Source organism: Dromaius novaehollandiae, chromosome 2 (genome assembly GCF_036370855.1).
Source record: "Dromaius novaehollandiae isolate bDroNov1 chromosome 2, bDroNov1.hap1, whole genome shotgun sequence".
NCBI lineage: Eukaryota > Metazoa > Chordata > Aves > Casuariiformes > Dromaiidae > Dromaius > Dromaius novaehollandiae.
In genome coordinates this window covers 157,207,404-157,234,258 of record NC_088099.1, presented here as the reverse complement: position 1 = coordinate 157,234,258, position 26,855 = coordinate 157,207,404, and the positions used below count along the sequence as shown (strand labels likewise).

General features: G+C 44.3%; 1 protein-coding gene across 2 annotated transcripts; it reads left to right on the top strand.

Annotated features, from left to right (window-relative positions):
• Positions 1–26,855, top strand: FBXO32 (F-box protein 32). Of its 2 annotated transcripts, XM_064507847.1 has the most exons (9): positions 6–335; positions 4,783–4,895; positions 6,619–6,668; positions 7,370–7,462; positions 14,861–14,954; positions 15,809–15,993; positions 19,588–19,770; positions 20,886–21,029; positions 21,746–26,855. In XM_064507847.1, the coding sequence occupies exons 1-9, from the start codon at positions 220–222 to the stop codon at positions 21,833–21,835; spliced, it is 1,068 nt and encodes a 355-aa protein (XP_064363917.1). In that variant the 5' UTR covers positions 6–219; the 3' UTR covers positions 21,836–26,855. The 2 variants fall into 2 exon arrangements, with proteins under 2 accessions (XP_064363918.1, XP_064363917.1); XM_064507848.1 differs by lacking the exon at positions 20,886–21,029 and having other exon boundaries at positions 1–335.

Genomic DNA, 26,855 nt, shown 5'->3' with positions numbered 1-26,855 from the left:
GGCGGCACCGGCGGGGCGGCGCCGGTAAACACCGCCACGTGCGGCGGCGGAGGCGGCGGGGGCCGGGCCAGCGCCGCGCTTCCGGCAACACGGCGCGGCGCCGCCGCATAAATAGCGCGGCGCGGCGCGGCGCCCGCAGCCCTGCTGCGGTACGACTGACCTGTTCTGCATCGCTCTGCACCGCTCCGCCTCGGCGCCGCACCAGCCCGCGCCGCCGCCATGCCGTTCCTGGGGCAGGACTGGCGCTCCCCCGGGCAGAGCTGGGTGAAGACGGCTGACGGCTGGACGCGCTTCCTCGACGAGAAGAGCGGCAGCTACGTGGGCGATATCAGCAGGTAGCCGCCGCGCCCGGGACGGGGGCCCACGCCGCCGCCCTCCCCCCCCCCCCCTCTACGCCGAGTCCCGCTGCCCCGGCGGTGCGGGGCGGCGCGCGCTGCCGCCAGGGGCCGCTGTACTGCGGGGCGCCCGCGCTGCCATTACAGGGCCGGGGGCGCCTTAAAATGGAGGCTGCGCCCCGCCGGGGGCCACCCGCGGTGGGGGGGGGGGGGGGCGGCAGCGGGAATTGGGGGGGGGGGGGTCTGTGGGCATGACTGCCCCGGTGGCGGCGGCTGTCGTTAAATCCATCCCCTCGGGTGAGCGGCGGCCCCGGCGGCGTCGCGGTGAAGCTGTGCGCGCGTTTCGGGCGGCCCCGGCGCGGAGACGGAATGTGCGGGGACTATTTTTAACCGCGGGGGCTGTTTGTTTTCGTGAGCGTAGCTGACGCAGGCGTGTTATGGCAGCCTCGGTGCTTTATTGCTCTGGCGCGTCCTTGACTATGGGCCGTTAAACAGATCTGCTCTTGTTTATGGAAAGCTCCTGTTTACCGAGATGCTCAGTGGTCTTGCTCTTGGCTTGAGATATAAGCTATAAGATAAAAAGGTGCGTTCTAAGTTTTGCGGAGCAGGATCTCATCTCCTGTGCTCCTTCATAACTGGTTAGTGCCTTTTTTGCCCTTATTCTCTGAAATTTACAGCCTGTTATGGTCTATCCAGGAGGTGAAGTTAACCCCCTTGCTGTAGTTTACCCCCATGAAGCGGTAGGGTAGTGGGACAACAAAACATCTGGGTGTGTTTATTCTGGAAAGGTTGTCCCCTGTGTGGCGTTTCGCCTCTCTGAGGTCCTTCGCTAGCTGCGTGACCGCGGGGCAGTGTTGCTCCTAAGGTCACCTGGGAAGGATAGGACTCATGCTGCATGACAGCCCCAGATCCTTCCCTTCAGTTGCTAAATCATCTGGTTGGAGGTTTAAGGCACCTCATCTGAGGCCAGGTGAAATCCTGTGCCCGTTTTGGGTGATTGTACCTGCTCAGAGCAGGTACAGTGTTTGGAGAGAAAGCATCTGCTGACCCAGCAAGCCCCAAGTGCTGAAATCTCACCCCTCAAATAAAATGTAGGTCTCAAAACCGTACTGCAACTGTGTGACCTATTGAATCACATGGTGCTGTGCTGTAAATCACCTATGAGTCATCAGCTGGCATCTATATTCCAGTAAATAAGTCCATAAACCACAACTTGACTTTGCCTGATTATGGGGGTGGGGGATTAGCAAGGCATGCAGGGCTGGTAAGCATATCGGATCTCTCGCTTTACCTATACGGTTCCTGGTGCCTGTATGTGCTGCCGCAGAGCTCGGCCTGTGAGTGTGTGTGGGTACTGTGGGCTGTGCTGCTCTAGCTGTAACCAAGAGTCTCCTACAAAAATAGAGCTGCAAAGCTCTGTGTAATGCAAGTCTGTGAAGGGGGTGATTGGTTTGTGACATGCTGTAATTCAGAAATAGGTTGGGCAGTGGCAACCTTTTATTCCTGATCCTGCTTGTATTAAAGAAAATTGTCTAAACAATCGCTGCCCCATTGTCTCAGGAATGTGCCCTTAAGGAGTGTTACTGAAAATATCCTGGCCCACTGCTGCCTTCGCTGGGAAACTTCTGTGGTATCCCTCTCTGCTTCTCCAGAAGCAAATGCTTCCTTAGGCATCCCAGTTCTGGAGCTGGAGAAATATGGTGCATCCAAAGCCATAAATCTTTCCCAGATGATAAATAACATACATAATGTGAAGCTTGATTACCCTGAAAAACAAAAAAAAGACAAGCTCCCCTAGTACTGTGTAGTTATGGGCTGGAAGTCTTTGTACAGATGATCTCTGACCAGATTGCTCCTGTCACGACCAAACTTTTCCTGCAGAGCTACATCTCTTCAGCTGTGCACAGTGAGGTTGGGTAGGCTGGGACCAGGCTGAGAGATGAGACAGGAATGTATGTGACAGAAGTGACTTGGAGCAAACAGGAGCCTGCTATGAACTGTACAAATGAGATCTTGCTGTGCAGGTTTAGGTAGTAGCTCTTTATCTCTTGCCCTCCTTTATGCAAACTTTAAAAATCCAGTTTAGAATCCAAAGCATCTGTTTTGTAAATAAGGAGAAGAATGTCTGCATGGGTTGTTGTGACTGAGCTCAGAATATTGAGCTTGGCATGGATTTTTACATCCTATTTCCTATTAAAAAGTGAGGTGATGACACAGCACTCTTGGACTGAGATCCTCAAACGGCCAGGTTCTGATGCCCAACTGTTCGACCTGTCAAGATGCCTTGGAGAAGTATGTGGAAATTTGGCAGTACATAAACAAGAAATAATCTGCCTCCCATACTGGAATTCATCCATTGCTGTTATGAAGGTTTCAGATTACAGAGTCATTCAGAAGGAAGTCAACAGTCAAGGGTGTACTGTTAACATGCAAGATGTAAAGCAGGTCTGTCTCATGCTCTTAGGCTTGGATTCTGCCTCGTCATTGGGAATGTTAACCTGGACAGCTGTCAGGGTTTTGTGCAACTTTGATAAAATATAAACTTGAACCACTCAAAACACTTCTTCCATACTACTATATTCTGTCTTTCTCTGGTTTTGGTCCCTTCAGTTAAACCACATTAATGGGGGAAATAAGCAGCTGATGTTTAGGTTCTTCTAACTGTGGGAACTGCCCAGTTAACTGCTGGTAGAGCTGTCAGGTTCCTGGAGGTGTGGTTGCTGTGAATATTGCCCATCTGCCTTGCTGCCTCCCTTCTGGAGGTGTTGCAGTGGAGCCTGTGGAATAGGTACCTTCCTAGGACAAGAGCTGTGGTGCTGTGGGGAGTGGGAAGGAGATGCCAAGGCTCATGGTGAAGAGCCTCAACCCAGGTTCTGAGGCTGGGAGAGGGTTTTCTCTGCCTCTAGTGTGGAGACGTCACCCTCTGGAGCCTACTAGAGCAGGCTGCCTCCCAAATGAAACCTGGTCTGTCATGGGCAGAAACACTGGCTCAATACTTAAAGGTGATGATGGCCTGCCACTTCATTTCAGTGTGTGCTGGTGGTGTGGCCATGTCAACAGACTGCAAACCTCCTGTCTCCTTTTGGTTACAGGCTTAGGCTGGCATCGGGTGAGATGATCCTACTCAGTAGTGCAGGAAGTGAGGAGCCTTGTCTTGCAGGTTTCATTCCTCTGCACGAGTCTGCACTGAACAGCTGTTGGGGGAGGTGTGAGTGTATGATGCTCACGTTATTTTCCTGAGGCTAAACAGCGTACATGCTAGCTCTGTAGAAAGGAAGCAGCCTGGCCACATAAGGGTCTCTGCGGAGGAGACTGCTTACCCGTGCAGTTCTCTCACAGGAAGCTTGCAGAGCACCTTGAGAAGCAGCACACTGCACCACCTGCCCGAGCTCCAGGAGTCCCACAAGATTAATGCTGCTGTAGAGATCCAAAGAGACACTTGGGACTGTTCTTCTGATTTTGATATGCTGATAGCTGTCTCCCCTTCCTTAGCAAGCTGCTGGAGCAGAGGGGAGGCTCTCTTGTTCTTCTGGATGCATTGCTTGTCTTTTCCCCAGCGCCTGTGAGACATCCCTACTGCTCTTAGCAGCATGCCATCTGCCAGGGGCTCCAGTGCAGGGCCGTCACTAAAGCTTGAGAGCTTCTGGAAGGTGCTGCCTTCCCCTTTGCCACCTGCAGGCACTGGGCAACAGCAGTGAGGCTGCCCAGGACTTCAGTTTCACATTGCTGCTTGGATCTGCTGATTTGGAAGTCTGAAGAACATGAAGATCTTGATACACAGCCTCTTTATAAATAATCTTTCATTCCCCTCAAAGAAAGATGAGGAGGGTTATAGCTCACTTCACATAATACAGTTAAAGCAGAGTTCCAGCAAATACAGCAGGGAAGCAATCTGGGACAAGAGATCCTAGCTGTTAGTGCATATGGTCACTAGTGGCTGGAGCTGGGAAAGCCACCAGCCAAATGTGATCCTCAGCTGAGCTTTTCCTGTAAGCTTAAAAGCCAGAGTGATGGAGAGACTATTTTTATTAATAAAAATAATCGAATATGTACATGCTCTCAGCAAAGTGTAAATATGTCCTTGCATGGAAGTCTGGCTGGCTCAGAGGGATCTACCACCTACAGTAGGAAGAAATGATGTTACCATAAACATACAAACAAAGGGAAGATGAGAATGCTGTTAAAAAGTGTCCCAGCGCTAACAGTTATCTGTATTTCCTGTTCCTATCAGTTATCTATATGTTAACTAGCAGAGAAATGAGGCACTGGAAGTTCATATAGCAACAACATTACTGAATGCTAAAACTACATTCAGACCTTTTTAGAGCAGCTTGCAAGGAGGCAACTTCAGTTTACAGTGAAAACCTGTCTGTTTTCTCTCCTTACAGGAAACAGTGTTCAGTAGACTGCAGAAATAAACAGAAAGTTTGCTTTGTATCTCTTGCAGCTTTTGTAAAAAGGAAGATCACAACGAAGAGAATCTCTTCAACAGCCTGAACTATGATGTTGCTGCCAAGAAGAGAAAAAAAGATCTGCTGAATAACAAAGCCAAGATCCAGTGTAAGATGTCTGGGCTTTTTAAAAAAAAAAAAAAAAAGGAAAGAAAAAAAAAAGTTGCAGGAGGAGAATGGAAAACACTTCAGATCTATGGGTTTTTGCACAGCACTTGAGAACCCTTTCAGAGTATCTTGAAGGGCTTTGTGCCCATGTTTGACCTAAGTACAGAACTTGGATACAGCTTAACAGGAAGATTTATGCCCCTGTTAGTAATCCCTGCTTTGGGGAGTTGTGCTTGTTGTGTTCAAACTTTTGTCATTTGTATTTGTCAGAAGGAGGGTAATTTTTTCCTATGGTACATTCAAGTGAGGCAGTTCCAGTTTTTCCCCCGAAGACTGCCTGTGCTCAACAGACTTAATTTATTCTTCCTTCCATATGCATGTTGAGTACAAATCGATATTACTGGAGGCTACAAGCCTGAATGTGAGCTTTGATACCATCTCTGTGCAAAGTGCATGAAAAACTAAATAAGGTTTGAGCTTTCTCAAAACAATGGAAGGTTTGAAGTCTTCCTGTATACACAACAAGCAGCTGGGGGTCTCAGAGGGTGCTCTGTGGGATGACTTGTGGGAGCCCTCAGGGACAGCAAGGTCTGTGTTGATCTGATTGCAAGATAGGTACCCAAGTTAGAGATGAAGACTACAAATGTAAACATACACAGAGGAAATGAGTTAAGATTCCCACACTAGTATTAGCTCACTGTACATCCCCCAGGATTTCAGAAACTGATGCCAAAATCTGGCCCCTCTGTGCATTTGGTTCACTCTGTGAACAAACAAATGTTACCATGACAGTTCCTGGCCAGATTCTGACTTGACCTACTAGTTTAAAAGGGCCTGATGCAGGAGCTGTATGCCTGTTACTGATGTGATTCAGCCCCTGGGCTCCCATTACTGTGCATAAGTACACCACTGCATCTTTAGGTGGAAAAAGACTATAGGAGCACAATGTCTCCTTCAAGGAAGAGAGCCTTGCAGGATGGGGAGAGAATTCTTTCATGCTAGCTGTTGAATTGCCAGTGCGGAGTGAAGCAAGGGTCTGAGCCCATGTGAGAATGGTGTGGAAAAAATTGAGCAGAATAAAACTGCTGTTACAGGAGGGACAAACTGAGCATGTGATGGGTGTAGGGAAGTTATTTGGGGGAGTGGATAGGGCTAAATCTCCTTTCTGAAGGAAGGGAGGGGAAGTTAGAAATATGGAAAGCTTTGGTCCCGAGTAGATTTTTCTTTTTTAGAAAGTTAGTTGCAAACACAAGCATCCTCCTCTAAGCCTGACCTCACTGCTAAAAGCTCTCCCACATGCCTGGTGTCTCATGACATTTTTGCTCAACTTCAGTTTTGACATTCAATCCCAAGCCTGTAACCAAGGTAATGAATAGTTAATAAAATCAATAACAACAAAACCTGGCTGTCAGCCACACTTACTGTCTAGGACAAAAGAAGAGGAGGTGCTATGGTATATCTGCAGCTGACAAATTAAACATTTACAGTCTCGAGCTGCATCACTGTAACAAAACCTTTCTAAGGCTCAGGGCCACTGTCTCAGCTGAAGCAGTATAGAAACAAAGCAGCTCAGCAAGTTGCTAGTTTTGATTTCAGGTGTAGTGGTGTAAACACAAAATAACATCAGTGGCACTAAAAGGGCAGTGATAATGTGTGAGCAGAACAGAGATCCAGCCTTCTGTGAAGTAAGGGATTAACTGAGTAAAATGTCTTTGTCTAAACAGATTTCCACCAAGAGAAGTGGATCTATGTTCACAAGGGAAGCACAAAAGAGGTAAGTGCTAGCATAGGTCATCTTCATTCTTTTTTCATACTATTTTTCCAAGCAGTGGAAGATCCTAGACTTATAAATTGGCAGAGGCTCTTAAGAGATAAGTGGAAGATTGGGCTTGTGGTTGGAATCACAGTAATGATTTTAAGCCCTAATTGGGAGCCAGGACTTGCTGTGCAAAGCTCTGTACATGTGTTTAAAATATGACTTGTTTGCTTCCCTCTGTTTAAAAAAAAAAAAAAAAAAGCCACTGCAGACCAAGCCATAATACTGTTCTTGGCTTTCACCCAGTACAGTCCTAACATGGAAAACCATTGGAATTCATCACAACGACTCAGTTGCGCTCATGGAGAGAAGCGACTCTGAGAAGCCACTCTTTGCGAACTTACGCTATATATTGAGCCCTAGGAATGTGTTGCTCGTTCTGTCTCATAAATTCTGAAGGGATGGAGTTGAGCTATCTAAGAGTCATAAACAGAGCTTGGATCACTTTTGGGAAACAACCGCAACCTCTGTTGGACTGTGCTCAGTGGTGACGTCAATAAGTGCAATTGCACTGGAGACAGGCTTGCCTCCTCCAGCCATGAGCTAGTTCCATGTTTTGTACCCATTAGCTTGCTAAATTGAGTTGCCCTGGGTCATGTCTCCCTGGTGCTGTCTGGATTTATGTATGCCAAAACATGACCCAGTCTTTTTCTTCTCAGCGCCATGGTTACTGCACCTTGGGAGAAGCTTTCAACAGGCTTGACTTCTCGAGCGCTATCCTAGACTCCAGACGATTCAACTATGTTGTGAGGGTGAGTGTAAGCGAGGATTTATTTTGCTGTGGTGTTGGTAGACTCTAAACTAAGTACAAGTTGGTGATAGGAAGCACTGGTAAAGTGAGGTCCAAGCTGGCGTGTGTGTGTGGGGGGGTGTTCAGCTTTAGTCACAAAGTGATTATAGAAGTTTTGTGGATATATCCTGAAGACCTAATTCTGGATCTGTTGAAATGGAGAGGCAGGGAAGTGGTGGTGATGTAGAAGATGGCCTGTCCTTATCTTAGCGTTCCTAGTCATGAAGTTTGAAAAAGCAAAAGCAGAAGTTACTGTTTCTTACTTCTGATTTCTCAGTTGAGCTTTTAAGTGCAATTCCTGCAATCCCAAAAGGAGGTTGGGGACCTCTGCAGAGGCTGTAGTGCAAGGGGGCTCTCTCTTCACATGGGAAGCTGAGATCCAGCCGGCATGGCTTTGAGTGCTGTGAGATTTGCCACCTGTGGAGTGATACAGGAGGAACTTGGGAGCCAAGTGTGCTGGGAGAAGTTGGTCTGAACCTTCTGGAGTCTCCTGATCTGAACTTCTCTGTCAAGGATCATGGTTGCTCTTAGTCTTGTCTGACTGACCAGCAGTTCCAGTGGGCGAAGCATTTGGTTAGCCCTGACAGCCTTAGCTTCTGTAGGAAGGAGTTGTAAGCACCAAATTTCTGTAAGGGTTCCCCATGCTCTGTCTCTGCCTAACAGCTTAGGATTTTAAATCCAGCTAAGGATGATCCGAGGGTGGTAGTGTTCACAGGTGTTTGTTATCCTAAGGTCTGAGGATGCCAGTATGCTTATGTACACGTGATCTGCAAATTGATCTCAAATTTCAGAATGCTTATCAAGGCTTGGAATTCAGCAAGCTAAAAATCTGTTATTAACTTGAGGCTGTTTATAAACAGCTCCTTTTCACATTTCATCAGCAGTTAATCACTGGTGAGGCACCAGCTGTTTAGGTTTTTAGGTTCTGGAGCAAGTAACACTGGTATTGCTTTCCCTGTGCTGAGTCAAATGTCATGAAAAGTCTGTAAAGAAAAAAAAAATGATTTGAGCAGGCTCACCTCAGTTTGCTCCCCTCACCTGTTGTCTAGTCAGGTCTAGATCAGACAAATGGACCCCATGAAAGCCTCTGCCATGCTAGATAGGACACAGGCCTCCTGGGTGATTTACCATATGCTGTGTAGAAAGGACACTGTTAATGGCTTAGAAGTAGTGCCTCGGGGGAGGGGGATGTTGTAGGAGGCAAAGCAGGATACCAGTCCACAGAAACTCGGGCTTCCCTAGGTCTGCTGGTCCTGGAACAGTTTATTTTCCTGCTTGCACAGAGAAGATGGACATCAGGATGGAGATAGCTGGTGTTTTCTGATACTGGATATATGTGCAGCCTTGTCATCTTTAGGAGGTTTATTTTGGAAAGTAATAGCTATAAAAGGCCACAACTCTTTATTTCAGGTCTTTATTTCACCTATAAAAAGGCTATTCCTCCCCCTTGTACTTGATTGAAGACTTATAAAATAGAATTTGTATTTGGCTCTCCAGAGTTTCCCTGGGAATTTTTCCTGGTCAAAAGGTGGAAGATCTGCCAAAGGCCTCTGCTAAATCCAAAATCAGGTCAGACTGCTGTGTGATGAGCCCCTGGTACACTGCCTGACTTTCTCTGACATGATGGGAGTCTCGTGCAGGACTGCAAGGATCAGGCAGCATTCCTGTTGAATTTTTTTGAGGAGCCAGTTCAGAGTGCAATGAAGTTGGTGCAGTCTATTGAAGAGGGGGCACTCAGAGGTTGACAGTCACCACCTTTTTTCCCTTTGAGGACCAGCATAAAAGGGCAGGAAAAGGGAGTTTAGAGCAAATGGGAATCAAGGTTCAAGTGTAAAAATAGCATCTTCATAACATGAAACAAAATCACTGAGATCTCGACCTGGCCTTTCCTCATCAGTGAGTTTGATCCATGGTGCTTAAGGACTTCCAAAGAGGAGAAGAAACAGATAATTCTCAGTTCCAGGCTTATTGCTCCCTGCTATGTTTCAAAAGTAGCAATATACTGTATGAAAGTCAGCATGTATCCTTGTTTCTGCAAATTAACCTCTCTGCTGAGCTTTTAAGACTATTTCTGCCCCCCCCTCCCCAGTTAAGGATACAGCATGACTGAGAAGTATGAAGCTTTCTAATTGAGGCTGACTTGTGTGGTTTGGCAGATAAAAAAGATACTAAACCTGGTATTATGGATCAAATATAAAACTGACTTCTTAAATGAAAAGGTTGTATCAGCCAAGTCTCTGGTGAATAGTAGCTCATAAAATACCTTATGTGCCAGATTTGCTCATGAAAAGTTCTGCCTGGATGTTGATCTTGTCTATGGTCCTTTGCAAATCACAGGCCTCCTAGATTGCTCATCTGTGTCCTCTTTCACATGGAAAATGCCCTGAATATTAGCACGCAAAATTTCTTTCTCTCCCTCTTTGTTCTCCAGTTCCACCCATTGCTCAGGGTGCCTGATCAATGTCATAGTATTTAGTCAGCAAACAAATGCCCCCCCCAAGGAAGTGTGCTTAGAGTAGGAGGCAGGGAGAAAATTAAGATGACCAGAGAGAAAGAAGGGGTAGAAACAGTTACAAGCTTATGATTCTGCTGGTTGCACACAACCTTTCTTTGTAGAAAAGCAAGTTACCAATACATTACCTCTAACAAAATGGATTCTCAGACTGAAAAATTTTCTTGTGTTGTCAGTGTCTTTCTTGTGACATTACTCCAAATATAGCTGAACATAAGCCCTTGTAGTGATTTCAGTACTCTTTCTTTGCTGTGGTGTGGAAGTGTCTGCTTTGTAAGATATTCCCAAACTAATTTCTTAGAGGTCTTGGTAGTGCACTGTTCTGTTGTTTAAAAAAAAAAAAAAAATAGGGAGGGGGGGAGGGAGAGCACCTCTTTGAGGTGGAGGCGTAAGTGGCAAGAAGTTTGTTTTACAAGCAAATACCATCAGCTACAGCCAGTGAGTTCCTGCAGCTGAAGTGGAAAGGAAATTTTCTTCCAGCATCAGTCTTGTTTTGATGGTCTGCTGATCCAGCACTGGAAGTGCTAAGTAGAGGTATTAGTGCTTCAGCCTGGTCTTTGCTGATCGCTTTAGCTGTAGCATCTGCCTACATGTTACAGAAAAGTATTCAGTTTTTAAAGCAAATTAGTAAGGTGCTGGATTCACCCAGTGGATCCAAACTGTTCTCAGTCTTGAAGCAGTTCTTTCTCCGCTCTTAAAGATTAAAAACAGACTGGAAGTGTTCTGTGAACATAAGTAAAATGAGCAGAGATGTGAAAGTGCCTGCAGCCCAAAAGTTGTTGGCTCTCCTTAGAGAAATCTCCACTCAGATGACAGGTGAGGTCTTGCAGGCTGTTGCTTTCAGAAGGATTTGTCACATGATGCCTATGTAGTAACATCTCACAAGGGAAGGTCCTGTTTCTGCTCATAAAAGCTTAGGTCAGATTAAGCCGTATGGGCACAGCTCTTCTGGGATATTATGATCTAGACAGTGTACAGCCTGCTGAAGTAGGCTCTTAACTTTTTTTTTAAAGGTTCTGTTGCACTTAGCTCCAGGAGTCCTGGAGCTATGCTGTGCCGAAAGAATATCGGCTCAGTGCTGTCTCATGAAGATCTGTCAGCACCTGCACCATGAATTGTTAACTTAGCTGTTGTTCTACCTTCCAGCTGAAAAGCTAGTATGACATTTTGGCCACAAAACAATGTGGTGGGCTGTGAGGAGGGGCTTGGGAGGAGATTGTCATTGCTGTAAGTTTCTCTTGGCAGTTCAGATGTTATGAGCCAGATCCCCAGCTGGGAGGAGTTGATGGATCCCTGCAGAAGGCAGCCTAGGTTACCCAGATGTAGGTATTCAAATGTGGATTTAGACTTTAGTAGTTTGGGACTTAAGCTTTTTATCATTATAAAGCATTGCCCTTTGTGACAGTTAGCCCTCCTCACTGCAGCTCAGAGGCCTGCAGAAAGGCTTTTGCATCTCCTTGTGCTATAAGCTCCTAGCTGTGGGCTGTTAGGGATATGGATTAACTGCACATTACTGCACTGGGACAGCTGCAGAAAGCACCATCTGGCTGTAGCGTGTCTGTAAGTGGTGCTGTGCCCAGCACCACTTCAGTGCAGAGCAGCATGCTTTGGTCCTGAAACACAGGTCCTCATTCCCTGCTGCATGTCACTCCTTCCTTTCTCTTTGCTCATTTTTCATGTGCATATGGGGATAGGAGGACTTGTTGCACTCCCAGAGCTAAGCAGCTCATTGCACTAGCTGATTCAAACTGGTTGCTAGTGGGGTTGGAGCAGGATGCCATTCCCCCAACTGCATAGGGATCCTGAAGTATCTCTTCGCTCTGAAGTCCTGCAGAGCCAAGACATCTGCAGGGAAGTGAGCTGGTTTTTCCCCTGCTAGGGAAGCTGTCTGCCTTCTGCCAGCTTTGTGGAGGCTCTGGAATAACTCACAGCATCTCATCTTGTCTCTTCTCCTTGGCTGTTGCAGTCCTCTGAGAACAAACAAAATGGGGGCAAGGAAGTAAGAAGGACTTTCTGTGGAAAGCTACCAGGTCACTGTTTTCCCCATTTCTGAGGAGTTCAAAGAATGAATTGGGATCTCATGCCCTACTTTCAGGAGATGTTAGACTCCCAGCTCCAAATAAAATCAGCTGGAATGCAATTACTTAGCATTTTTGAAAGGCAGACCTTTTAAAATTACTGTTAACCTTTGCCTTTGCACTTTCTCCTACCATCTGTCCCTCCCAGTCAAGTAAAGGCTGTACTTAATGCAACTGCACCATAATACAACATGTTTACAGTTCTCCAGCCTTTTTACCTTACTCTGCATTAATCTGAATTCATCGCTCTTTTAGTCTGTATTCTACAAATGACAATACGGACTTTTTATAATGCTGTAGACCCAAATTTAGCAGTCTATTAAATGCACGACCATACTTTGCTGTGTTTGTCACCACTAAAAGACTTTGAATGCACTGGAGTGCTTGAGGCTGGATGGGTCTGAGCCTGACTGAACCGTATCACTTACTGGTTTTACATGTCTTGTATATGAGCACACAAGAATAAAAAGATATGTTTTGGTTTGGACGGTTGGCCATCCATTTCAGCCAGCAACACCTAGGGAGTGGAGTGGTTCTAGAAATATTCACAACATAGTTTTCATATGGAATTTCATCCTGTGTTTATTGCTGCAGGGGAAGGGAGGTGACACATGACATCTGAGCTGGTTCACTGAACATAAATTGAACCTTGATAAACACAGGCAAGACCAATTTGAATCCATTCTCTTGGCTAACTGAATTTCATAACAGTTAACATTTTTCAGGGAGCTGAGATTGTCATCCTTGTTCCTCTTAGAGTGGCCCTAGTGTCTAGTTTTTATGGTGTTGCATTGCATGATGCCTATCCTTTGGGGGCATTTTAGTGTTTTTAGTGATGGGCACAGCATGGCTACCACCCTGCATGGAGGAAGCAGTCTCCATGCCTGTTCTAGGAAAACAGGGCAATCTGGAGGTAGCAGTTTATGCACAGAAGAGCTGATCTGGGTGCATGTGTAGCCACTGCACAGATGGAGTCTAGCAAGTTGATCATTATAATCAAAAGTCTCATGGTTGAGTACAAGCAGAGTATTGCAAAGACTACTTTGTAGCACTGCCTTTTGGTTTTCTACTTTTCTACTTCTACTTTTATAATACTTCAATATTTTATGAAATTAGAAAAAAAAACTTTTAAACTTTTTGAAACACTTTGAACTGCCTTGTACTTAAGCGTATCTAGTCCTTGTGGTCTCAGTTAGCTGAGAGGCATCAGTAGGTCATCGTGCTATGTGCAGCAAATACTACCTGACTCTCCTGCATATCTCGTTTCCCCAGAATAGTGACTCAAGAAGACAGGCAGCCTGCCCTTCACAGAAGTGTTAATGTAGGTTTTTTCTTTCATCTTGTTTTCTTTCAGTCATATGAGGTGCAAGTTATTAATAGAACATAAACTCAAGGCCATCTGTTGATGATGTTGGTCTGGAAAGTAAACGGAAGAAGAGATGGGTCAGTCTAGGCAACTTTACTGCTCCTAAGTGACAGTCACATGCTAGCAATGGAGATGAGCAGACTGGGCAAATGGTTGCAATAATACCTCTTCTCTGAGCTCCCTGCTTTATGGCAAGCTGCCAGTAACTTTATGGATACGTTCCTGTCATTCTTATAACAGGGCAAACAGGTCAACTCATGACTTGTCAACTCTTGTCAAAACCTGTCTTAGTTACTTGACACAAGTACTTGCACCTTCTCTGTACTCTTTGCAGTGCCAGCAAAGGGATACCATAACTACAGATGATAAAGGATTAATAAGCTAGTCATGTGGTAATGTGTTGATTGATTTGTAGCAAAAAGGTTTTTCCTTTCCCTTCTAAATTAAAACAGAAGGGTATGTACATCCAAAACAAATGGAATAACATGTGGACAGTCTGTGTATTTATATAATGTTGGGGGAAGGGAGGAAGTGAGAAAGGCTTGAAAGATCACGGACCACATGTTCTGCAGAACATGATCTGGAAGAAAGCTTCCATGGTGGTTCTTCTGGCAGCACAAAGCTGGGGGAGAGGATATCTTCCCTCTAGGAAATGCTTCCTTTAGTTACTGCAGCCCAAACTGCATGCAGCTAGTATGTAAGTCAGAAGATCACAATGACAGGAAGCAAATCATAATCGAAAGTAAAAGTGAGATTTCTATTAGGGAAGATTAACAAGTAAACAAAGACAAACAGTGGAAGGTGAATGGTTTAGTATTGTTACAGCTGAACAGAGGAGGAAATCTTGGGAATAAGGCTTTTTTTAAAGGGGAGGGGTTGGTTTTTAAAATATAGTCCTTAACCTTTCAGTCTTGGTGACTGCCCTAACAAAACCCATGCAACCAATGAGTTTGACGTAAACGGTGGAATCTGATTCTCATTAGTGCCCCATCAATAATATCCCCATCCGAATAGGAATTTGCTTGTGTTCCCCATGACACTGCTTGTTTATGCACCAGTGAAGGACAGTGACGTCTGCCATTCATTGTTCCCTCAGTGTGAATAGGCACTGTCAGTCTGAGCACTGCTCTGTGGCTTCTCTGCGTCTTTGAACCATGAAATAAAGTTTCTGCCTAAAGATCATTAGAATGCCTCTTATTTTCCTCCCACCCTCTTCAATGTGGATTTAATTATTTAGCATCTGCACTCTCCCCCTTTGCAATGGCTTGCTCTGTGGCTGGGTCTACCTTTTATTTTCAAGCAGCAAACAAGTATCTGAACTGTTCTGCTGTATCACGTGGCTAGGAGTCAAGATTAGAAACTTATCTCTACTCTAAGCCTTGCAACTTCTATTTTTATCTACAGCTGTTGGAGCTGATAGCAAAGTCTCAGCTGACGTCACTGAGTGGCATTGCCCAGAAGAACTACATGAACATTTTGGAAAAAGTGGTGCAGAAAGGTAAGAAATGGAAATCCTAGGGTAGGGGAGATTCACTTAATCTGATGTTCTTGTTATGAATCGCATCCTCAAGAATAGATAGGCAGTGCAAGACAAGGGTGAAGAGGAGGCACTACCACTTGTTTCTGTAGTTGAATTCTACTTTTCTTCCTGAGTGAAGGACTAAGGGGGAAGAGTGGGAAGATGTGTTTGTATCCTCACTGGTGTCCAGGAGGCAATTCCTCATTTTATTATTTCCTTTACTACACTCATTCTGCACCCTGTTGACAATCCAGTTCCTAACTGCAGAAGACATTGCAGTTTCTGCCTCCAGGCCTGGCAGCTCTACAGTCTCTGTTGCTCCCTTGTCTCAGGTTTGCTTTTGTATCAAGTACTGCCACTCCTCTAGGGGAAAGGAAAGCTTGCAGGCTGTCTTCACCTCCTCTGGGTCTCCCAGTGAGGGTTGACTTGTGGTCAAGATGCTTCCCTTCCTAATACTTTAGCTCTGGGTGAACTGTAGGTATTGAGAGCACCCTTGTGTGTATGGATATGAAGAAGGGGGAGATCCTGAGCTGTCTCTTCATCAACTATCAGCAGAGTAAATGGAGGAAGAGGTGTGCATAGATAACCTCTCACACATTGGAGGGCAAAGCTGGCCAATCTCCAGTGGCTAGAAATGAGAAGTGCTGTAGAAAGGGCAAATATCTTATCTGTTTATGTGCCATCTAACCTGCTGTGCCTTTTTTCAAAAAAACAAACCTGAGCTTTTATCTCTTGGCCTCAGATAATAGCAGGTAACTTGACTTCCCCCAGAAACAGATTCAGAACAAGCACTTGGGCAGGTCCCACTTCTAACCTTTTCTGTTTCTCCATAGTCCTTGAAGATCAGCAGAACATCAGGCTAATAAGGGAATTGCTGCAGACTCTCTACACATCCCTCTGCACCTTGGTTCAACGTGTTGGCAAGTCTGTGCTGGTTGGAAACATCAACATGTGGGTGCACAGAATGGAGGCTATTCTCCACTGGCAGCAGCAGCTCAACAACATCCAAATCACCAGGGTAAGCATGAATCTGAAGGCCAAAAATAACATGGCTCCTTCATGGAATCTTGTGTAGCAGCTCTCATTTGGGAGGCTGCATCCCACTGTGTACTTCCAGTGTGAGCACAGAGTGCTGGGGAAGGAATGAGTGTTGCCAAAATACTTGGTTCCCTTGCTAGTACTACCTGTGTTCTTTGGTTCAAAATCAGTAATAGCCATTACAGTTCTCCTAAAAGTGTAATGGGTCAGATCGCTAACCAGCTCGACATACACTATCCAGGATCAGACTGGTACTAGTTGCAGACAGTGACTTGACTCCTATATGGCTGTGCTGTATGAACACAGCTGGGCAGAAACAGTTTCCCTCCTCCAGAGAGTCTTCAGAGATCAGGCCTCAGTACAAAAAAATCAGTTTGAAATCTCTCTCAAACTGAAGATCCCTGCAGAATCTGTTAGTTTTCTTTTTAATTTGTTTAATCTGTAAATTAAGTGCAAACTTCCAAACAGCTGCATAATTTAATGCTTCCTGGCTGAAAACACCAGTGATTCTTCCAGTAATCTGGAGCTGGCCATTCCAGCCAAACAAGTCCTGCTTTCACAACATTTATTTTCCCAGCAACATATGTGGGGATGGGCAAGAGACATTAGTTGATAAATTCCTAACCTGGCCTTTGTGTGTGAATCAAATCTGAGCTTGGTCTACTTTACCTTGAACAGATGTTTACTCTAGGAAAAAAAAAACTGTGTTAGTCTCCCTGGAGTATCTGAACTGAACTGACGTGTTGCCAAGAGAGGGAACTCTTGGATGTGGGTGATGCTAACGTCTTCTCTTGGTGCTGACCTCCATGTCAGTGTGCCCCTCCTAGGGGTCAAAAGTAGTGAAATGGACTGGGAAATTCGTGTTTACCTTAGGCATGGCCTAAGGGAATATAAAAAACACCTCTTCTCCCCTCACTGGTGAGTCAGTCACAGAGGTATTTACCAAGGATTAAGGAAAGGACTTGCTTTTATCACTTCTAAATGGCTGCATTGTCTGGGGAGCACCAGGAAATGATTTTCAGTCCTTCAGTTAGAGATTAAGTGGCAAGTGGAACAACACTGAGGAAAAATGAACTCTGAGGTCCTGGGGGTTTGGAAGACCTGTAAATGAAGTGCTGCCTTATCCTGCAGTGGCTATACATTTACTTAAGCGTAGGTTTATAGACACATTTGTAAATAATATAAATGCATTGTCTCCAGATGTAGAGTTTGCAAAAATGTAACTTTTTGCACTACTGAAGATGAATTCAGGTCAAGCTAGAGAAAAAAGCTGAGCTAAGAGGAAGAACGAGCTCAGTTCTGTGCGGCCAGTTGCTTACAGTGAGTGAACTGAGTGCTTCTGGTATTTCTGAAGCAGGGAAAAATGTCTTGCAACAGCCAAGACCTAACCTTTAACAAAAAAAAAAAAAAAATCAACTTGCAAAATACGGAATAGTTACTTTCAAAACCTCTGTCCAGAAAGTGACAACATAATGGTCTGCTCTGATCTAATCTGTGTTCTTTCTCCAAAAAAAGTAATGTTTGAAAACTCCTGGAAAGGAGTACTGAGGGAAAAGTAGTAGCAGATAAGTCTCTGGCACTGATTCAGAAAACCTGTAAGGATTTACTTGAGTCACACTAGTTTCTTCAATAATAAGACATAAGTATATGCTTAGTTGTTTGTTGAGCCAAGAGCCTCGGAGCATAGCTTTGCATGTTCTGCCCTAGTAAACTGTCTCTTCAAGCTTTCTGCCCTGGAGGATGCGTAGGAGAATGGAAAGGACAGCATAGGGAAAGGGAGATGAATTGGAGGTGATCCAAGGCTTCAGTTCAGTCCTCCTACCCTTAAATATGACTCTGAGCCTGCTGCATAGAAAACAGGGGACTGACCAGCTTCAGGGCTAATAAAAAGAATTGTTCTCTCTGCCTCCCTCTTCAATTTAGTTGAAATAGGCAATATGCTTGCAGCTTTGCTTTTAGCAAGCATCGGAGAGGCTGTCTTTGTTTTAAGAGCAAACAAATTGTTATGGAAATAGTCAGAAGTGAAATAGGAGTGAATTGGAAACTGCTGGAAAGTAGCGGATGAGGCTGCTTGGGGGGCTGGGAGATAAGAATAGGAGCACCACTGTTTATGCTGAAATGATTAGGGAAATGGTTCACAATGCCAACATTAAAATTGTCACGTGTAAGCTTTGGAACAAATACTTTCTGGAGATGACCGAGACAGTTTGTGCCTTCTGGAGTTGTTCTTTCAGGCCTCTATCTGTTGCTGGTGGAGCTGACAATCATAAGGCCTGAAATGATGCATTTAATAAGAAATTGTGGTTCTGCTGGTATAGGTCAGTGGTGCACAGTCCAGCCAGGTTGGGAGAGCTGCAAGGAAAGAGGGGTCCTCTTGTGGACTCTGACCCTTACAGCAGTGGGAAAGTGGGAACTGTTTGTGTACAGACATTCATGCCCTTGAAGTTTTAGATACCATCAAATGGATAGTGATGGGGCTGTATGATTAAAAACAGCCTCATGCAGTTTTGCCCTGTTGATGGCAGTCCACATACTTCGTGTTTGTATGCCAATTGCAAAGCGGGTGATGTGACTCCACAACTTAAAATAGCAGCATCTCTGCACAGGGTAAATGAGAAAGTTGGCACATCTGTTTAACATTGTTTCTTCATTGGGGCCAATCTTAAGGGCTGCTGTTTGCCTTAATAAAGCTGGGGCTCTTTTTGGGACAGCTGGAAACTGGATTCTGGTTCTTGTTGATTCTTCGCTCCCATCTGTGCCTTGGATTTCCCCTGAGTGCAGGCCTCACTAATGTGTCATGGTTTATTTGTCCTGGAGTTGTTTGTTCTTGTGGACCCGCAAAACTGTTCTGGAGCCTGTGTAGACCAGGCAAAGGTGAGCTGGGGCTGATGACAGCTTTCAGTTCCTCAGGCTAGCATGTGCTGCAACATGGCTAAACAGTCTGTAAAACTGCTTGCAGCTATGGGGATTGATGGGGGAAGGAGGCAGGTCCTTAGTGTTCCCAGAGGAAAGGTTATTACTGCCAGTGGTGACCTGGGAAGCCATGCAGAGAAAATCCTGCTGCTGGTACTCATCAGCCACTTCTGCGGTTACAGTGGCATCCTGTGATGACATAAGCTAAAACATGTTAAAAGAGCATGATATTCCCAGCAACACATTGAAGAGAAAGCTGAAGTTGAGTAGCGCCGACCTCCCTTGTGTCAGAGACACCTGAACGGTTCCTGTCTGGTAGCACAATGTAGTTGCTGTCCAGCCATGGTGAAAGCTGGCAGAGATGGCTTTGGGATGGGTGTGGGAAGGATGGAAAGGGGGAGGGAGACTTGAACTGTGACTCAGCTTCTAAGTACTGTTGTAGCACAAATAAACACTGCCCTCCTTGAAGCTAACTCAAATGCTGTCCTAGAGTAGAAGGTTACTTTCTCCCTTTATTCAGGAGAAGGAAGTACTGCTTAGTTGGTGTGTAAGGAGTAGTAGTGCTTAAAGTAGCAACTCTACTACAAGCTAGAATTGCTCAGGTCCTCAGCTTCCTCTGTTAGCTCAGTTTTCTTTTCTTTTCTTTTTTTTTTTTTTTTAGCCTGCCTTTAAAGGAACTACTTTCACAGACCTGCCATTGTGTTTGCAATTAAACATCATGCAGCGACTGAGTGATGGGAGAGACCTGGTTAGCCTTGGTCAAGTGGCTCCTGACTTGCAAGTGCTCACTGAAGACCGGCTGCTGTGGAAAAAACTCTGCCAGTACCACTTCACAGACAGACAGGTACAGGAAGAGATGCAAATGCCCATCAGTTGCATGTTGTTACCCACTAGTGAATGAACACATGTAGGTAGACCATTCTTACTTGGCTGCCTCTTGGATGTGAGGGCTGTGCTGCAAGCTGATAATGCAGATTGGCATGAAAACAGTCATAAATCTTTACTGAGGGGGTTTTAAATTGCCACAGCAGTGATTCCCGAAATAGGAGTCTGAGGCATTAGTCATATGGTGCACTTCAGCCCTGATCTAGGTGATAACTGCAAGTCATGGTTGCTTGTCCCACGTGTGCAGGGAAAACGTGCAGTCTGGCTCCAGCAATAACCACGATGTCCCAGGAACTGGCATCGTCATGGACAGTCTCTGTGGATGTGGTCTGTGAGGAATGAGTCCTAGTCTCTTGCCCTTTAGAACAAGAAATTCCCCTCTGAACTGTTCCATGAGTGACAGGATGGTATGTGGAAGCTAGCCCTGCTGCTACCCCCATCTGGTGTCTCTTAAATTAAAGAAAAGAATCTTAATTTATGAGTGAATATCTGGGGTGTTTATACCAGACCTCTGTACTTCAGAGATCATATGCCAAGTAATCTGCTGACTCAGTCTGTCTGTTCACACTGGATCTGAATTTGGAAGTGACTCTAGGGAAAGTAATTTCTGTTAGCAGGTAGATTCAAATCCAGTCTCTGCAACAAATGAGCCCTTAAAAAAAAAAAAAGATATCTCACAAGCTGAAAGCATGACAAATCACTAAGGCTTTGTCAGTGAAGGAGCAAAACACACTCCCTTCTGAAACTGTTTAATAGGATTATACTTGCTATCCTGCCAGCAAGGAACAGCAGCTAAAGTTGCCTGAAACCTTGGGAGCTATTTCATACTATCATGCAGCAATAGTCAAGAAATAAGGATAGATCCTAATAATGGTGTTGTGTGAGGTTGTTGCTGCAAGGAAGCATTATAGTGGAACACTCAGAGCAGAACTTAACAGTTCTTGTGTGACAGAAAGAAATGGACCAGCAAAGATAACACTACTTGTACAAGAGAGAAGGAGAACAAGAGTTGGAGAAAGCAAACTGATGGGTTTTTTGTGTAGCCAGCTACAATTCACTTTTTTTATCTTTAAGATTCGTAAACGGCTAATCTTATCTGACAAGGGACAGCTGGATTGGAAAAAGATGTACTTCAAACTCATAAGGTGTTACCCACGGAAGGAGCAGTATGGTGATACATTGCAGCTGTGCAGGCACTGCCACATCCTCTCCTGGAAGGTAGGAGGTGCTGGTGGGACAGACCTGTTCAGGGGCAGGTGTCTCAGGGGCCATGGAGCACCCAGTGCTTCCTCTGATTGCAGCTTGGTTTGGGTGCTGCAGTTCCTTTGTCTGCATAACCTAGTGTTTTCCTAAATCTTGACTGTTAAGGCACTTTCTCCTTAGCTTCAGAGATCCCACTTTCTTGTCATTGAACAAGAGTAACTGCTATCAAAGATGGAGGGAAAGCAGAGGTAGATGGGTGTATGATAGGCCTGCCGGCAGTAAATAGTATCTTAGCACTGCCAGCATGCTACTGTTGCCACCCATTACATGGGGATGGGTGTCTTTGGCAGCAGGACTAGCTGGGACCAGAGCTGATGGCTACAAAGAAGCCCAGGACAAAAATCTGCTGGCTGTTGTGTTGATATCCATGGTGTGTCTCTGAATTTAAACTTCTGTAGCTGGTAGTAGACTCTGGCCTCTGATCCCTCAGAGAAGAGGGTAACAGAGTGAGTAGGACCTTTGCTGGTTTTATTTCCCTTGACTTGACAGTAGCCCCTAAAATCTGAAGCCTAGTTCTGAGCTGTCGTCTTTGGCAAGAATATAAATATTATTTTGGGCTCTGCTCTATCTGTTTGCAAGCAGGATATCTGGCAGAAGGGCAGCACTAAGTCAGCTGATGCCATGGTACCCATTCTGCAATCTCTAAATGAAGTTGTTTTCTCCTTTCCTAGGGCACTGATCACCCTTGCACAGCCAACAACCCGGAGACTTGCTCCACTTCTCTTTCACCACAAGACTTTATCAACTTGTTCAGATTCTGAACTTGGGTCACCACAGCTTTTGCGATTCTTACAGGACACTTTATGCCACTGAGCTTGGACACTCTATTTGTAAATAGTGTAAATATTCATGTTTGTTTGAAGCTCCTGAGTCAAGGAACAAGAGTATCTTGGAGACGAAAGGTGAAATTGCTCACTGATGCGCAACACTTAAGGAATACAGACTTCCATAGGACTGATGTATAAATGCAGCATGTTGTACAGAGTCCCTTTTTTCTGATCAGAGTACAAGATACATGGCAGAAACTTCATTTTTGTTTTTAGAAGTTTAAACTGAATTTGTCCCGCAGCCATTTGAGAACTTTCTTGGTTTGTTTCTAAAAATTGAGAGAAAGCAATATGAGGCTAGGACTGTTGAACTGTTTCTCCATCTGGTTTTATTTAGCATTCATATTTATAAGTGTTTTAAAAATATTTATGAAAAATATCCCTGTGACAAGTTTAATAATAATTTTATGTTTTTTAAAAAGACGCATTCTGAAATACTTAGCATAGAACTCTAGCCTACTTACAAAAGAAAATTGCACCATACCATTTTCTACCTCTAATAGATTGAGTACCTTTCAAACAAAAATCCAGTGTACAATGTGAACTTTTGTATTTTGTACAATGATTTAAAGGGAAATGTTTGTGATAGGCATCTTTTCTTGCATTAATGCTTACCTCTTTACATTAATTTTCTTGCTCTACTCAGTGCTTGAATGCCTGGATGATAGGCACCATATGAATACCTAAGATTTTACTCCATCCTCTTTTAATTGGTTGGCTTTATGAAGGACTAAGCAAAAGGAAAAAAGCCGCAAGGATGAAAATTATGTAAAAGGGAGGAAGTCCTATTGCAGAAAAGTAAGGGACTGGATTTAGTCTCACAGTGTAAATTCATATCCACTCCACTAAGTTACTTGCATGGGTTGAAATGCCAAGTGAGATTAGAATCTGGTTCTTCAAGCCCATCTTTTCCTTATTTTTCCAATATATGCTGCTCTCTATTCCCATTGCTGTCAAATGAATTGAATCATCTTACAGCTGGTAAAATGTAGGAAGAACTGGGCCATTGAATCTAGTGAAATGATGCAGTTCTTAATCACTGAAAGATTGGCAGCATCCTGTTTAGTCTCAGACTACTGGAATTTAGGGTGATGTGAGAGACAGTACAAAGAAACCAGTTAGCGCTTTTCTAAAAAGCGCAGTCAGGACTGAGATAACCAAGCAATTTCCAACATGACAACTTGACATCTTCAATTATTTCTGCGTGCTAAAGAAATAGAAAAGACCCGTGTAGTCCCATTCTCCTTCCAGTGCTGACCACCTTTATGGGATCTTCTGATACTAGCCTGGAGCTAAATTTTTGGTCCTGTGGAGTAAGTGACCAGACTTGTGCTTCACTGTGGCATAGACTTGGCTTTCAGTCCCCTCTGTTGTGTGTAATTCTGCACTTTTCACTAAGTTGGAGCTGGAAGACTCTACCTAACATACAAGAATTGGAAAACCTGCATTGGAAGGTTTTTGCCAGTAGATTTCCTGTATAGCACTTTCTCTGTGTGCGATGTAAGCAGGGTACCTCAGGAGGATAAATAATAGTGGGTTGTGTGTTACTAAGTACAAAGAATTGTGAGGAAGAGGAGTACTCAGGACAATTCAGGAAGAACTACTTGAGTTAATTATTGTTAAATATTCTGTTCCTTTTTTTTACATTTTTATAACTGACTTTCAACACTTTTCTGCAGCTGTTATATATAAAAACTGACAGTATTTGCATTTTTGCAAACTAAATCACTTTGCATACTCTTGGAATAGATGCAAAAAGGGAAGGGAGGTGGAAGCCTTGGGAAGGGGAAAGCCAAGACAATACTGACAAGAGCTGCCATTCTGCTGTATTCCAAAAGCAAAGAGGTTTTTTCTTCTGAAAAACTCTCTAGGAGCCAAAGCTACTCTTAACCATGGCAGAGAGCTTGGCACTGTCCAGGGGAAAGGAAAAACATGCTGGGTAGGGAACCTTCTCTATCTTCATGTTGGCACCCTGTCCATCAGCTTGATTGCTGGTGAAAAGCATAAGCCTGCTGATTATATTCATGTCAACCGAAAGTGATTTAAAAGCTGTTATCTTGGAAAAATGAACTTGAGCTTGTTGCGGGTATTTCTTCATGAGTGAAGGAGGCCAGTTTGTTTTCATTCCCACACTGATGCCAGTGGGTTAATGAGGCTGAAATTTGGCTTGGAGAAAGTGGGTGTTAAGGACAGGAACCTGTAAGTGAAGTATTGCCACTGTATTTGGAGATTCTTGTTATTTCCTCTTCTAGCAGTGAGAGGACTTGTGTGACCCTGTGCGTCCCGTCTCCAGCTCTGACTTTCGGCTGGTTTATTTTGTATACTTGCTTCCTCCATCCATCATGAGTCAGCCTGTTGTGACTGGGGATGCAATGGTATTTCAGAATGAAATGCTGGGTCATCTTAATAATCTGCTTTAGTCTGAGGTTTTACTTACCAAATAAAACTTACCCCCTGTGAGACATTAGGTGAATTTAAGGTCAGGTTTAAATTTGGCCTAGTGCATTCCCTGCCCAATGAGACAGGCAATCCCAGCGCTTGAATGTGATCTGGGAACGTCTTGGCTCCAACCTTTGCCTCTGTCAGCCCTTCCCTGGTCTTGAACAAATAGTTGATTTTGTCCCCTCTGCGTGGATAATACTGACAGTGTACCTGACAAGGTGCAACAGAGGCTCCTCTTTAGAAAATGTGTTTCAATTAGAGGTTTTTTTCCTGATTTCTTAATCCCCGTGTAGATCTTAAAGGGTTGAAGTGCTGAGGATTGATTTGTTTGTGCAAACAAAACCACTTGTGTTACTCATGTAGGGCCCTGCAACATTGCTGTCAGTATCCAAAGCAGCAGAAAACCAAGTAACTACTGAATTAAAGAACAAAACTGACTGAACAAGTCTGCTAGCAAGAGAATGTGCTTCATTCAGTTATTGCCTCAGTCATTGTGGTTCTGCTACAGCAATGCTCAAATAAGACCTTGTGCTACAATGGCTGGTACGGTGCAATGCTGTAGTGAATTCAGTACTATCTTTTGTTTCAAACAAAATGCTGTTTTCATCCAAAGACCTTAGTCTAACCGCTTAAAACCATCAGTACTTTAGCAGCTCAAAGGCATCTGCTTGGCTTAGGATGGCAGGGTAACAAAAACTACTGTAATAACATGGGTTTCTAGGCAGGGTAGTGCAAGGCTGCCCTTGCACAAAAAAAAACTATTTTAGGACAATTCTGGTATAGCTATTGTGAATGGAAACAGGTTTTTACCTGTATCTTGAAAAGGAAATATTTTTTCAAGTGGCATTCACCTTTGAGCTAGCGGATGTGTCTCCATTAGGCGTGCATTGGTTTCCACACTATGAAAGGAGGGTTTTACTGTCTTTGGGCTTTTTCCTGTCCGCATAAATCCAAAATAAGTGACTATCGTCAGTGGAACAACTGTGTTAACCAGTGCAACAGTGTCGAATGTGGTGCTGTAAAGAGGAAAAACGGATCCATGCTGGGAAGGAGGCTAAGAAAGGGAGACAGATCTTAGTGTTTCTGCTTTCTAGAAGAGGCAAGTGTTTGGAGTTAACTTTAATGTGATAGCCCCTTCAAGAGGCACAGTTTCAGCTGTACATACTTTAAGCTGTTTATACTAACTATGGGATGGTAAAGTTTGATAAAATGTGTGCACCTCCTCTTACATTGTTTGGGTTTCTTTTTTTTATTGCCGAGTTTCTAGATCCTTTTATTTTGTAAAGTGATTAGGAGAACTTGTGTTGCTCTGCAGACATGCTTTGTATGTAAACATTTAATTGCACCCTGCCACTTTCTGTATATGGGAATATCTTGTTTGTTTTTGTTTGCCCCCAGGTTTTGAACTCCAGTAGTGAGAGCTTGCGTTCCCATTCGTGTTTGACTCTTGCAAAGCTATCTCCTGCAACACATGCAGGTAGTTAACCAGCTTTTCTTGCCCAGAAAATTCCTTAGGCCTTAGTAGCTACTTTTGAAATAGAGCAGGAACACTTCAAATTCTGTCAAATAGCTAATAAATCAGACGTGCTTATCTTCTGTTCAGTACAGCAAACCAGCATTGTCCTCTGGGGTTGTTCTTACATACCTGCTGCACAGCTTCCCCATGAACCAGCACCTTGCCAGAAAGAAATAGCTTTAATTTAAAGTGCCACTCTTTCTAGCTGGCCTGTGTGGGGGGTGGACAGATGCCCTGTGGAGCTGATGGCTGATCGGTTTTAAAGACTGTTAGAAGGTTTGAGGCTGCAGTGTTGTGCTTGTCATGGTTCACCCAGCTCATTGCTTGTAATAATGCTTGTGAAGTGCTCTAAAGACGTGAGCAGTCATCCACGCTGCTGTTGGTACGGGGCTGCCAGGGTACATGAGAGTTTTTCTGATTTGTATCCCACACCTTCCTCCTGTGATTTCATTAGTAGTGAACAGGTTTTGCAGCATCTGGCCCCAGGGAGAATAAATATATCTTGTCCTTGACATATGCAGTCTCTACCCTTGGGCACCAGAGAAATTTCCCCCTTGGTTGACCAAGTGCTGCCTTTTCCCTCCTGGGAGGGCAGCTGAGGGTACAACTTGCATTTCTGCAGCCATTACATGCTTTACAGAATGCTAACAGGTCAGCTACAGAGAGAACACTTTAATTTGAAATAGCAAATATGCTAATTTTTAGGATCTACAGTAATTATAAATACCTACTTATATATGGAAGAGAGCTTGTGTTTCGTTTTGTTTTTTCCTTAAAGTTGTAACTAGAGATGGTATGAAGTGAAAGGCATCCCTTGTATCGTATGACTTCTATTTAATATTACTGTGTGGTTAAAAATCCTTCCATATAAATTTGCACACTTTTTCTCTTCCCTTGCATGTTCAACTCTTTTTACAGCTGTTCTGTGCAGACAGTAATGTATTTTTGTAAAACATTTTTGACACTGAATTGCAATAAATGTTCAAACAATGTGAA